Here is a 13,159-nt window from a genome sequence, read left to right on the forward strand (position 1 = left end):
CCAGCTGAGATAAAGTTGGCCAGAACAAATGATGTCTAGGAGATTAATTAGATATTTGATAAGACATGAATCCCTAATAAGGGAATACAAGGCACAGGGGGCTGCTGTGTGCTCTAAGTCAAAATTAATAACATTTAACAAGATTTTCATTTAGGCATGAAATGTCTTTTCCGGGTATTGACTCGAGCGATTTATTCCCCCGAGTAGCCTCCCAACGTAGAGGGCCTTGGGAGCCAGAAGACTTCTTTCGAAAAAGCTTTTTTCCTTTTACAGATTGTTTTTTAAAAAGCGATTTAAACAAACAAACCCACCGGGAGGAGTAGGACCCTCCCCAGTTAAGGCTGCCAAGGCCTCTGAGGTTTTCAGAGTTCTAGATGTCACCTTTCCGAGCCCTCCCATCAAGGAATACAACTACACGTTCTTATAACCCAATTTAATTTACGCTGTTGATATACAAATAAATAATTTTGACTTCTCAAAAACGTATATGTATTATGGCTTTTATAACCCACATAAACTTTACATTACCTACAACTAACATAAAGGGAATTTTTTCCCCCAACAACAACAAAAAAAAGTCGACCCACGTGAAGGTTATTGAGGAGGGGGTGGAAAGGAAGTGTTCAGAGTCCTTTAATAATACCAAAATGAAAATATGATGTCAAGATTTTCTTCATACAGATAAACGCATTTAATTTCTTTAGATGACCTTAACTTACGTGTTTGAGTGGAATGATAACTCAACATTTTAAATATCTTTTACATATATACTGACTTTCACAAAGTGCATCAGAAAATTAAAAAAAAAACTTCCTGAATTTCAGGAATTCACCAAAAAAAACCCTCTATTCGAATGAACATTTACAAGAAAATAAAAGAGAACACAATCTTTTGAACCCTATTTATACAGATGTTATGAAATACAGAGAAACTGTCGCTAGACTTCCAGTTTAATTTCTCACCTTAAGCCTTTTTTTATGCTTCCCTTTTTAGGAAAAAAAAAAGTATCGCAAGTAGACATCAAGCAGGACTTGGAGCATCTTATATATAGTATAATCCGCACAAAGGGTCTGTTTGTTTCGGGTCCCGTCCGTTTGCGAATGTTCCGGTGGTCCTTGGCTGGGCGCTGGCTCGGTGCTCGCACCGGGGAACAGGAGGGCGGCGCGGGCCAGGCGCAGGACTAAGCGTTCCCGGGTCTCGCTCTTCGCTCGGGACGCCTGTGTGAGCGGAGTGTGTGTGTGTGAGTGGGCGCGCTCGTGCTTGCGGGTCTCCAGGGGTGCGTGTGCGTGAGTGTGTGTCTTTGCGTGTGTAGTTTTTAAAAAGTGGTGCTGTCGGAGGACGGTTCGCTTTGTTTCGGGACCACGCGTTCGATTCTCATCTGGGCGCGGACGGCAGAGAGAAGCTCCTGGCGCGGCGGGCGAGCCACGGCCCCGGAGCCCCGCGTGGCTCCACCTCGCGCGCAGCCCGGGCCCGGGGGGCTTCCCTGGAGCCCCTGCCCTCTCGTCCCCCGCTGGCTCGCCCTTGGAACCTCTCGATCGCTCTCGGTGTCTCTGTTGGCTCGCTCGCGCCTAGGGTCTGGCCTCTAAGAGTCGTTGGGGCCAGACGTGGCTTCCTTGCCTCCCGCAGAGGCGGCCGCTGCCGCCGCCGCCGCCGCAGCCGCCGCAGCCGCTGCCGCCGCCGCCGCCCGGGCGGCACTGACGCCGGAGTCGTGCAGGATGAGGTCGGGGGACTCGGAGCGGGGCGTCTCCAGGTTGCTGGCGTCCGTGTCACTGTCGCTGCCCTTTTTGCCCCCGCCGCCCCCGTTGTGCGTCTTAATGTGTTTGCTCAGGTGGTCGCTGCGCATGAAGCGCTTGTTGCACACCGGACAGGCGAAGCGCTTCTCGCCCGTGTGAGTCCGCAGGTGCCGCTGCAGCTCGTCCGAGCGCGTGAAGCGCTTGCCGCAGAAGAGCCAGTTGCACACGAAGGGCCGCTCGCCCGTGTGCCAGCGCAGGTGCGCCTTCAGGTGCGACGTCTTGCCGTACACCTTGCCGCAGCCCGGGATGTGGCAGCTGTGCAGGCCCTTGCGCCGCAGGCTCGCGCCGGCCGGGCCCAGCCGCTCCGCCTCCTGGCAGTTGGGGCAGTCGCAGGTGGCGCGGCCGGAGTACCGGCGGGCGGAGCGCGCCGAGCTCCCCCCGGCGGCCGCGGCAGCGGCGCCCGAGATCATGGCGCTGGCGGCGGCGGCGGCCACCGCGGCGCTTGAGTCCGAGTAGGAGGGCAGCACCGGCTTGAAGCCGTCCTGGGCCAGCAGGTGCTGGCTGGTGGAGAGCAGGTGCGAGGCGGCGGCGGCCGAGGAGCCGAGGCCCGTGGAGCTGAAGGCCGAGTGCGTGAGCGAGCTGAAGTCGGGGTTGTAGGTGCCCAGCTGCGAGTGCAGCGAGGCCTGGGGGGCGCCCGAGTGCAGCGAGCTCTGCAGCCCCCCAGCAGGGTTCTGCACCTCCAGCCACGACCCCGGGCTGCTGTGCACGTCCCACCACGACGACGCTGCGCCGTTGGTCACCTCGCCCGCCGCCAGCGTCGAGTGGAAGCCTGACTTGTACCAAGACTCGTACGGGTGCGCCATCCCCACGCGGGAATAGAGGCCGTCGGCCGCCGTCGTGTGCACCTTGGAGATGAAGGCCGACTGGCCACCCGCCTCCTGCGGGGACACCCCGGCCGCCGCCGCCGCCGCCGCCGCCGAGTTGGAGAAGAGGCCTCCGTAGTCGCTGCTGAAGGCGGACGACGTGGGCGACGTGGAGGCCAGGCAGAAGGCGCTGTTGGCGGCGCCCGAGCCGCCCGCCAGGCCGCCCGAGCCGCGGCCGCCCGTGGCCACCGCGAAGCCCGAGAGGCTGGAGCCGAGGTTGCAGCTGGACGAGGAGCGCTTCCAGGGGTGGAAGCCGCCTTTGGCGAAGGCGCTCGACTCCGGCAGCGTCGTCAGCGGGCTCGTGTTGCCGATCTTGTTGCAGGTCGCCGCCAGCATGGCCAACGGGGTGGTTCCGAAGCGCGGCTCTTCCTGGAGTAGGGGGAGGGAGGGAGCGAGGAGGAGGAGGGCAGGAGAAAGTGGGGGAAGACACAAAGCGCACCCGTGAGCAGCCCGGTTCCCCCGCGACTGGTCCCCGGGGTGCCGTGGCTCCCGGGCCCGCGCCTCAGAACCACGCGCTCGCAGAGGCGGCGCCACGGCCGGCGCGGGGCAGAGGCGATCCCGAGCGCGAAGGTCCGGGCGCCGCAAAGTTGTTGTTTGGCGAGGCTGCGGATCTAGGACGCCTCCTCTGTCCCTACTCGCCCTGCCTAGACCCGCACTTGCGCTGTCGCCGTTAACCCGCGCCTCCGCCAGGAGCCCCCCAGGCACCCTTCCGGGCGAAGCGTGAAGGTAAACACAGCACCGTGCTTCCGGGGCGCGGGCCGCCGCTAACGCGGCCCGGAGACCCTCGAGACTCGGCGCACTCCTCCCAGGGGTGGCTACGACTCGCTGCTTTTAGAGTGGAAAACGCTGGTTTTAATGTTTACACATTTACACGCTGGTGATGGAAATATTCCGAGGATAAGCAGCCCAGCGACGGATTTCAAAGTCACGGGAGAACTGGCGAGCCGCGGAAACGTAAATGTTTATTAACGTGACTACACAGACTGCAAGACGATTAAGGCTGTTTTCTGGAAATACCACTGTCGCGTAATTGCAACAATCCCCCAAAGCAAGGGGGGGGGGGGGATGGGGGAAGAAGCCTCTGGCTTTTTTCTAAAACCAAAGGACAAGGGACTTGCTTAAGAAATCCTTTTCTTGCACACATCTCCTGGGTTCTACTTACTTAGAAATCAGTCCCGGAAATGTGGAAAGTGCTGAAAGGAGCTGGAGCTTGCAGCCCAACAGCAACAGTTTCTTGGCAGCCGCAGACCCCGAGAAGCCATAACGAAAAATGACTGCAGTCGAAACAAGCAAATGCGTTGCCGCGCTTGCGACTTACCCCGAGTATAGACGTGGCCATAGCAGGTCTCTGGGCTGCGTGGCGGGGCCAGGAGCGGGGCTGAGCCTGGCGGCTGCTCGGCAAAATGGCTCGGGTCCCGCACGGCTCCGGCGTCCCCGCGCTCGCGCCGAGCGGACTCCGGGCTCCCGCCGGCTAAACTCAGCCTAAGTGCGAGGAGCACCCGCTTTGAAGTGCCGCTGGCTGCGCCTCTCGCCCAATGAGGGCGCAGGCCCAGTCGACGGGAGCGGCCCCGCAGCCAATCAGACGTGCCGAGGGGCCCGAGCCCGGGCTGCTGGCGCGTGCCAGTCAAGTCTGCTAGCGAGGACCGGAGGGGGGAGCTGGGGACGGAAAAAATTACAGTGCAATTAAAAATTTACACACACTCACGCACCAAGCCAGGTTTAAGTGCCGTCGAGATGGAGCCGCGAGCCCCCCGGAACAGCCCCCGGGATGTTGCAAATCAGGGCCGATGGTTCTGCACTCGCCACTTGTGGGAAAGGAGGCGCTGGCAGGGGAGGGGGCCAGGTGGACAGGGAGATGTCAACGCTCACTTTGTGTGTCCCTGCTCCGGGCTGCGAGGCACAACTTCAGTTCGTATCCGTCATTCCGTCTCGTGATTTTACCGGTGTCGATCGTCTTCGACCCAGGTCCTTGTTCTCACTAGGTTCAGCGTTCCTCTGAGTCACAATGAGGAGGGGGCGCGAAGGGACAATTCCGAGAGGAGGGAAGTGGGCCTCTCCGCACAGGTCTACACCCACAGATTCGCCGGGAGGGCCCGGGGCCTGCAGCCTCCCTCCACCCCTCCCCCACACAGCGGTCGAAGTGACTTCCTAATTGTCGCTCTGGCCTCTGACCCGGGGGGTAATACAAGTGCCACTCACGCCAGCAGCTTTTGGTGGTAATTGAGGGCACCCTTTGTACGGTTTCGCCAGCGCCTAGATACCAGGTTAACCCAGTTGTCAAATATGACTAAACAGTGGGACGTGCTGATTATCTGACGGGTTTTAGCTGGGGGCTGGCATGGGGGTGGGAGGCATCAACCTATACAACACGCTGCACGAAGCCGCTTATTTTCACATTGTAACAACTTTGGAAACAGAGACCCGCTCGAGCGGCGTCCGCCCCCGCCGCCACCCCCGCTGAAGCTGCAGCTTGCTCTGCTGTTTGTTTAACCCAGGGAAGATGTGCGTGTCGCCTGGCATCCCGGAGTCGAGTTTGCGGGCCCCACTCCCACTGCAGACCTCTAGGGCCTACAGGAGCCCGGCGCTGCACCCTGCTTTTGCAAAGGTGCTGAGGGAACCCCTGCCGGCCCTGCACCAGCCAGGGCCCGGGGCCAAGCCACATTTGGGCGCCTCCACCTTCCGCAGGCAGGAAGCATCCTGAAGTCTCCCCCAGACCTGGTCGGCGTGAAAAGAGGCGTCCCCGGACAGACAAGGGCGTGTCCTCGAGTCCCTCAGCAAGCGCTAAGCTAGCTAGTGTTTCTGGGCTCCGCTTTCTCTTTCTTCTCCGGGGAAGCCTGGAGCTGCTTTTGCACCAGGAATACCAGCGCCCTGGGGCAGACCTCGGTACTGGTTGTCATGCAGCACCGAACTCTCCAAACCTGGTGTGTGTGTGTGTACATATATATCATCATGTATGTCTCCGTATATACACACACAATCAATCAACCCTAAATGCTCGAGTGCAAAAGACGGGTCGAGGAGGGGGAGCAAGTGAGGAGGACATAGAAGTGTGCCCCGGCGTTTCCTCCTCTGCAAGATCTCTCGGCCCAAAAGTACGACCACCGTGGAGCTTCTCTTCAGCCCTGACACGGAGGCTGCTCGCATCCAGGGGCACGCCGCGGGCGGGAAGGGCCATGTGGGTCGCTTTGTTTTTCGTTAGAATACCTCTGCTCAGAATGCTTTCTTTTCTTTTTTGGGTTAAGGTGGCAAAGGCACCAAGGAAATTGTGACCGAGAAAAGGGAGAAGAGAGGAGAGCGAGAAGAACCGTGCATCTCTGCACGGAGCGCCGTGCCCTTCCTTTTCCGCCGCACTGGAGATCGGAGGGGGCGGAGGTGTGAAAACTCCCCAGGGGACGCGAGGTGGAAATCGGGCCTCGTGGAAGAACCGGAAAGCCCGGCAGGGGGACCCAGGAGCCGTTCCCAACAGGTGACTGCCGCCCTGGAAGGAGAGCGGGTCCCCAGCTTCCCGCGGAGTCTCCGCGTCGATTTACTAATAGAGGGATTGTGAGGTGGCAGCGAGGCGTTGCCGACTCACCCGGTGCAGCCCCGGGAGCAGAGGCGCCGAGGTTTCACCGACCACCTCCTCCCCCACCCCCAGCACACCCTCTTAAGGAAACCTGACGAAGTAATAAATACGACAATCCGAAAAGCCACTTAGCACTGGTGACCCAGAGGGCGGCTCTCGAAGGCACCCCGGGCTCCCGGCGCCCGGCCCGCCCGCCGCAGTCTCCCGCCGAGTCCCAGCTGTCAGACGCCGGACGTGGGCAACGCCGGACTGCGTTGGGCTCACAGGGGCCGCCGCGCAAGTTCGGGAAACCTGCCGGGCCAACGCGGGCCGACACCCAGGCCACCTCGATCCAGGGTGGGACCCCAAGGAAATCTTTCCCAGGAAGTCCAGTTTTTTTTTTTTTCTGACAGATTTTCCCCCCATCCTCTAAAAAATCTAGTTTTTAAACAAAGATCAATGTGTTATGCTAAAGTGTTGAGCTGACTGTTAAAACATTTGGGGAAATAATGACAATGTAACAAAGGCCTGGTTTGGAGTGAATCATCACCCTTTTAAAAGTTAAAGCAATTTTCAGGAGAATAGCTTTCAGCAAACGCTTTACATTATTCAAAAACGGCCAAATAATGCTCTATTATAGCGCCTGAATGCTGCCAGTCAGCCCCTAAGTGCAATTTGTGCAAAGGCCCCGGTGCCTTATCTCCACTTCTTTATAAAGAGGTGAATATAAAACAATTTCTTCCAAACCCAGACAGAGAGCACGAAAATTGCTTCCCTTTCTGCAATCAGGGCAATTTAACTGGAGTGCAATTAGCACTATTAAATGTCGATTCTGCATAAACAAATCTGACTGAGCAGCGAAAGTGGGGTGAGAACCTCATATACACTGAAACTGATTTTTTAAAATTATGTATCCGGGTCCTTTACAATTGATCCGTGACGTTTTCATCTCGGAATATATTTACATCGTAAATACACTATGGTTAAATCAAATATTTTTTGGCAAAATTCAACGCGAATCCTAATAAAGACGAATAGGGCAATTAAAGGGAAGAGTTCACTTCCTTTGAACAAATATTGTTTCTCCCATCTTGCCTCTCCCGAGAGCTTTGATCTGAGCAACTGCTCAAGTTGCTGTGTTTAGCCGGCAAAGCCGAGGAACAATTCCGTCATTAGCGCTGATCGGGAGGATTGGCGCTCCTCAGCCGCACAGGAAAAGCTTCCCCTGATGCTCGAAGCAGGGCGGCGACCGGGGGCCAGTTATTTTCTGAATAACTCGATCCGGTAGCTGGTTAGGTATTAGGTGGTGGCTCGGTCTCCCGGGAGCTTTGACCAAGCGCAGAGTTTAGCAGCAGACGCGCAGCACGGGGTTGGGGGGGGAGGGGAGGTGGAGTTGGGGCGCCTCGAGGATCTGGGCGGGAGCGGAGGTGGCGGGGGGGGGGGGGGGGGGAGGAGAAGGCAAGGTTCTCTCCAGGCCTGGCTGGCTGCAGTCAATGCCTGGGACACCGGCGTAGGGGTGCGGGTAGGGGGGTGGGGGAGGGAGGGGCAGGGGCTCCTAAAATGCGCTTATCTGACCTGTCCTCCCACCTGCCTTTATTTACTGATTTGCTAAGCCACGGAGCTTCCTTTTTGAATCATTTGTGCAATTAATTATGCTTTTCATTTGCATGATCCACACTAGAGCAGTGATTATCAGGTCAGCTCGGTTTGGGAGTTGGGGAGCTACATTAATAACTGGAGCTTAAAAAAAAACAAAACTGTCCCTGTGTATCACCATCGCCTGCCACGGGCTAGGGCCAAGGAAAACCAGTCTCATTCCTGGAGCCTGTTGAGTGGGGTGACTGCTTTGAACAGATGGAGCTTGGCAGTTGTGGGTGAAAATAAAATGCAGTTTTGATTAGAAGGGAACCTTTTACTGTTAACACATATTTATGTTTTTAAAAGCTCGAGTGTTGAGATCAAATAGATCAAGAAAATTAATTGAAAAGTGAGAAACTCTCTCACAGTTTCTGTTGAGCTTTTATTTAATACTTGCTCTAGAATGCCCTCATTCTAGCTCAACCTTTGCAAATAAAAAGGCCAGGAAGAATCAATAAACCAATAGGACTTTCATTTTTTTTTCTATTCCAAAGGTGCCTCTACTAGTTAGAGGTGGTAGCAGATGCAAATCTTTCTTGCTCTGTAGGGTCTGCTGGAGAAATTGAAAAACCCCTCTTCTATTAAGTACAGTCCAAATGTTTGCTACACAACTAATTTTCTGCTGCTAGATGTGTCTGGGACATATATTTTAAGCTTTCCTTGATCTGTTTATCTGAGCCAAAAATGCATTCACAATTAAAGGGAAGCCTCTGGTGTGTCAAAGGAAGGAAGGTGACTGTAGATTGTGTGATGATTTTAATGACTGCAATTATTGGAAGATTATTCAACAGCATCATAGATTTGTTTACTGCATTACTCGGAAACTATGGAGGGGGGCTATTCGGCTTGAGGATGTATCTTCCTCCCCTTCCTCACCAGCCACCAGAGTGGGCTTGGACCTAAGCAAAAATGGTGGTCAGTGTTAGTTGTCTCCTCTAAGAGCATCTCTTCCACAATGATGCACATGGTTATCCAAGCCAGTCCCTACAGACGTGGAGAGACATCAAAGATACCTTGAACTAATCCTGAGGAAAGCCAGCAAAAGCACTCTACCGTGGCCTCAGTTTTACCCTTTGGCCAGTCATCTCTGGAGGAAGCCTCCAGAACTCTTGCCTCCCCTGCCCCGAGCTTGCAGAAGGCGCTGCCTACGGGATGCTGAGCAGTGCAGGCATACCCACCTCCAGGAGTCCATACTGCAGAAACTTTGCCTTTTCTTCCTTCCATGTAACACCCCCTTCCCTCCCCTCCATATTATTTCCTGTCATAACTCCCAATGTTGTCCTACTAGAAATAAAAAGAAAATACAGAACTCGAAGCATATCAGTTTGTGACTAAGTTTTTTACTGTACATTCACACATCAGGGATGCAATAAGGAAGGCTTCGTGTTTCACGTTAATGATCCTCAGTCCACGATAATCAATAAATTGCAGCGCGGGCTTTGCTCATTAATGAATTACTGATTTGGAGGCGAGGTTGCGTGTGTGTGTGTGTGTGTGTGTGTGTGTGAATAGTAAATGCTGCCGGGAGCATTCCCTCCCCTCCCGTCCCCGAGGCGCTGAGACCGCCGTCAGGGGCTGCCCGCGCTCCGCCTGGGTTCCGCAGCCGCCCGGACTGCAGCTCACGGTGGACTTGGCTGGAACTGAGGACCTTTCCTCTTGAAACGTGAGCCTGCAGGATTCTGCAAGTGGCAATTAGGAGCCTATTACAAGCCATTAGATTGATCAATGTACCTTAAACAATGCGAATGATTTATAGGGCTGATTCACGCGGGGAAGAAAAAGAAAGCGGGAGGGATGGGGGGGGGGGAGACTCCACTTCTTTTACATTCGCAGCACCCTCGCGGGGAAGAGCAGGGCCCAGCCTCCGTTCACCATAGCTAAGATCTGATTTACTTAGAAAACTTTGCAGAGCCACAGCTTCCTCGGCTTGTCCGGTGGGTGGCGAGATGCAAGTGCTTCGCCCTCTCTCGGCTTCCTAAGAAGGCGGGGAGGGGCAGCAGGCGGCCACCGGGACCACCCTGCCCGGGCCGAGGGAAGACCCCGCCCGCAGCGGCCCTGCTGCCCCCTTCTCTCTTCTTCCCCGGGGCTGTTCCGGAGAGCGGACCCGCCTCGCAGGCTGGTTTAGCCGAGTGCTGGGGACCCTCATGGCCTCCTCCTACGGCGGGAACCCAGATCCCTGAGCCCTTGAAGTCTGAGGCGTGACACAGGCCGGAGCCGGGGTCCGAGGTCCTTGCGCGGAAGATTCCTTCCGCTCCTCTACCACGCGAAGGCTCGATCAGAACCGGTCCAGCCCTCCCGCAGGGCCCGGCGTCCGTCCGGAGTCGCCTCCTCGGCTGCAGGAGCTGCAGGCTTCCCATGACAAGGACACTGCCGCCAGTGTCCCCGGAGCCTGCGAGGGGAGGACAGACGCATTTCACCCGTCCCAGGGGGGGAGGTCCCCTTTGTCTGACCTCCTCCTTCCGAGTCTGCCCGCAGCTCCGTCACGGGGGAAGGGGCAGGCTGTGGAAGAACCCCGGGCAGGGCGCAGGCGACCCTGCCCTGCGGTCCCTCCTTCCTCTTCTCGACCCCAGCCCTCTCCCCCCTCCTCCCTGCCGCCTTCTCTCCGGTCCTCTCACCACCCGTCTTCTCCCGGCTCCCGCGCCCAGAGCCTGGGCAGGCGCCGTTTCTCTTCCTGGCCTCAGCGGTTTGGCGGGAAAGGACTTCGTCCTGGCTTGTTCATGGGTGTCTGGGACGAATCCTTTTGTTTGTGTCTAAATGTGGGATCGGAAGCTTTGCGGGCTGATAATGGGACGCAGAGGGAAGAGAGAAAGAGCGAATAAACACCACGCATGTGTCTTTTGCAGCCCGTCTGCGACGAGGGCCCAGGATCTGCAAAGCCTCCCAGGTGGATGGCGACTCTGCTGCTCACAGCCAGCTGCGCTCATCTGTCCTTCCTCGCTACGTCCCCTCTCTTGATTTCTGACTTCGCTTCTCCCGGCCTTCCGGCGCACTGGGAGGCTGAGAAACAGGGCCAGTTCCAAGACCCCAGCGCCCCGAGACTTCCCCGGGAACAGGCCTGCCCTGGGCCCACATGGCCAAGCTTTCTTGGTCTCAGCCACTCTGGAGCCCAAGGTTGCAGGGTTAGCCAACCCTGCCATACACTGTGATGTCAAATAGATACCCTTCCCAGGTCCAGATGGAAACCCTCCAACCCTACCGGCTCTGGGAGTATTAAATGGCGGGGGGGGGGGGTCGAGGGGCTAGAGGGAGGTCCGGCACACTTCAGACACGTGCGCCTCCCTTGGCTTCCTCTGACCCCCACGCAGAATGTACTCTGACGGCACAGCCACACTTACCTGGCACAGGCCAGCGCCGCCCAAACTCCGTCGTAGCCAGGGATCAGCAAGGGGGTGACACTGCCGCGGGGAGGCAGGCGCCAGCTCCAGGTGCTTCCCCGGGAGCAGGGGGTGTTCAAAGCCAGCTGCGAGCTTCCCCACCGGGTGGCCAGCGGCCTCCCCTCCACCTCCCGCAGAGCTCCCTTGCCGCTTCCTGCTCCGCACCCCGCTCGGTATCTCTGCATCTCCGCAGCCGCAGCCCCCGAGCGCCCCTCTCCAAGAAGCCTCCTCTACGCCTCCCATAGGCTCTGTTACATCTGGGATGCATTGCCCCTTAATTGTCAACCCCATCATTGTGATCAAGTGAACGTTGCTAATCTCTACATTTATTGTTTAGGTAAATAGAGGCTGCGTTTAATCAATATGCAGGGCCCCAGCCCTCGCAGCGCCAAGTAACTTAAGTCAACGGTGAAGATTTCAGTGTGTGCGTAATTACAGAGCACGCGGAACATTCACTCCAGCCTAATTCCACATCTCTTCCCCGTCCCCGGGGAGCCGGAGGAAAAGAACGCGAGGATTCTCCACCCTCTGAGGGACTGAGGGTCGTCTCCTTCGGGGCCAGAAAAGGATTTGGTGGCTATGCCACCAGGCGTCCGGCTCGTGCCCTAGACGGAGCGCGTAGCGGACGCCCGGGCCTGAAACCGGACTAGGGATGCCCCTGACTTCCTAGAGGCGGGATCCCGCTCTCCGCGCCCCCTCCCTACCACTTGGAAACCCCTCCCCCCCAAATTTGCCACAGCGAGGAGGGCGGTTCCCACCCCCGGGTGCCCCCGGGCGGGAGGGCTGGGGGCGGGGTCGCGGAGGCGGGTTGCCGGGTGCTCCCGACGCCCCGGCCCCCGCGTGCCTGCTGCCTCTCCCCGCCGCAGCTCGGAGCCGCGGAGTTCCCTACGGGTGGGGGTGGGGAACTCCCGAGAGTGCTGCGCTCGGGCGCGCCGTGCCAAGGCTCTGGGCCCTTCTCCTTAAACAGCTATTGTCTCCTAATTAAGAGGACCTTGGGAGAGGATCAGGATTCGCAGAAGGGGTGGGCGGGTCTAGGGAGGGGCGGTGCCCTCCTCGCAGCAGCTGGGCGCGGGGAGCGGCCCCGGATTGAGGGCCTCTGGGCCTCCGCCGGGAAGGGGTGAGCTGGGATTCTTCCAAGGGGCTGCGGAGGGAACCTGGCCCCTCCCGACGTCTTGGAGTGGGGCCCAAAGAGCTGACCCTCCGCTTGAGACACAAACACTTCCCCTTAGGCAACTGTCGCCCAGGGTTTCTGTTTGTCCTGGTGCCTCTCTCTCCCCGCTCCATTCCCGAGACAGTTCGACAAAAACAACCAATAACTCCAGTTGTAACCAGACAGTTGCATCGCCTGGAGCTGTCCCTCTTCTGTGTAAGCAGGCTGCTACGGTCGGCTCATCGCTTGCGAGGTTGGGGTATGGAGAGCAGCGTTACACTGTATTACAGACGGAGCTGGAGTTTAGGGCCCTCACTATTGGATGAAAGCTATTGACTGGTTTTAATTTTTGGAATTGAACAGCTCTCCTATAAGGTCTCTCTCTCTCTCTCCCTCTCTCCCGCTCTCCCTCTCCCTCTCTCTCCTTTCTTCTTCCTGTAAAAGTTGAATAGCATTTACAACAAGAGGGAAATTAAACACAAATGTCAATGCAATCCCGAAACGCCTTTTCTTTCTATTATCCCGAAGTCTTCTCTCCGCAGGTCCCAAGCTACTCCCAAATCTGTGACCCTGCTGATCTGATAAGCAGATCTTCTACATCCTGTCTGCAAACGCCCTTCCAGTGTTCACTTAGCAGTTTCTGGGGCATGGTTGTAAAGGTAGGCAGAGGAAAAGCAAGGCATAAAGGAGCCAGGGCCAAACCACAGGTCCTTTGCAGGTCTCAGAGCTGGGAGCCAGTTAGAGCCCATCTTTTAGTGCTGTGATCTTGGGCCCCCCCTCAAAACTTGTCAGTTTCT

General features: G+C 57.0%; 1 protein-coding gene and 1 long non-coding RNA gene across 2 annotated transcripts; both read right to left on the reverse strand.

The window, feature by feature from the left end:
• Window positions 1–418: 418 nt before the first annotated feature.
• SP9 (Sp9 transcription factor) lies at window positions 419–4,132 on the reverse strand. Its single transcript, XM_051848501.3, has 2 exons — window positions 3,975–4,132; window positions 419–3,025 (listed from the first exon to the last, which is right to left on the reverse strand). The coding sequence occupies exons 1-2, from the start codon at window positions 3,993–3,995 to the stop codon at window positions 1,583–1,585; spliced, it is 1,464 nt and encodes a 487-aa protein (XP_051704461.1). The 5' UTR covers window positions 3,996–4,132; the 3' UTR covers window positions 419–1,582.
• A 3,644-nt stretch (window positions 4,133–7,776) lies between these two features.
• On the reverse strand, window positions 7,777–11,645 carry LOC103348778 (uncharacterized). Its single transcript, XR_016231186.1, has 3 exons — window positions 11,174–11,645; window positions 10,454–10,616; window positions 7,777–10,227 (listed from the first exon to the last, which is right to left on the reverse strand). It is a non-coding gene; the product is annotated as an uncharacterized LOC103348778 (long non-coding RNA).
• Between the last annotated feature and the right edge of the window lie 1,514 nt (window positions 11,646–13,159).

Source organism: Oryctolagus cuniculus, chromosome 3, assembly GCF_051225735.1.
Source record: "Oryctolagus cuniculus isolate XC-2025 breed Fujian yellow rabbit chromosome 3, ASM5122573v1, whole genome shotgun sequence".
Taxonomy (NCBI): domain Eukaryota; kingdom Metazoa; phylum Chordata; class Mammalia; order Lagomorpha; family Leporidae; genus Oryctolagus; species Oryctolagus cuniculus.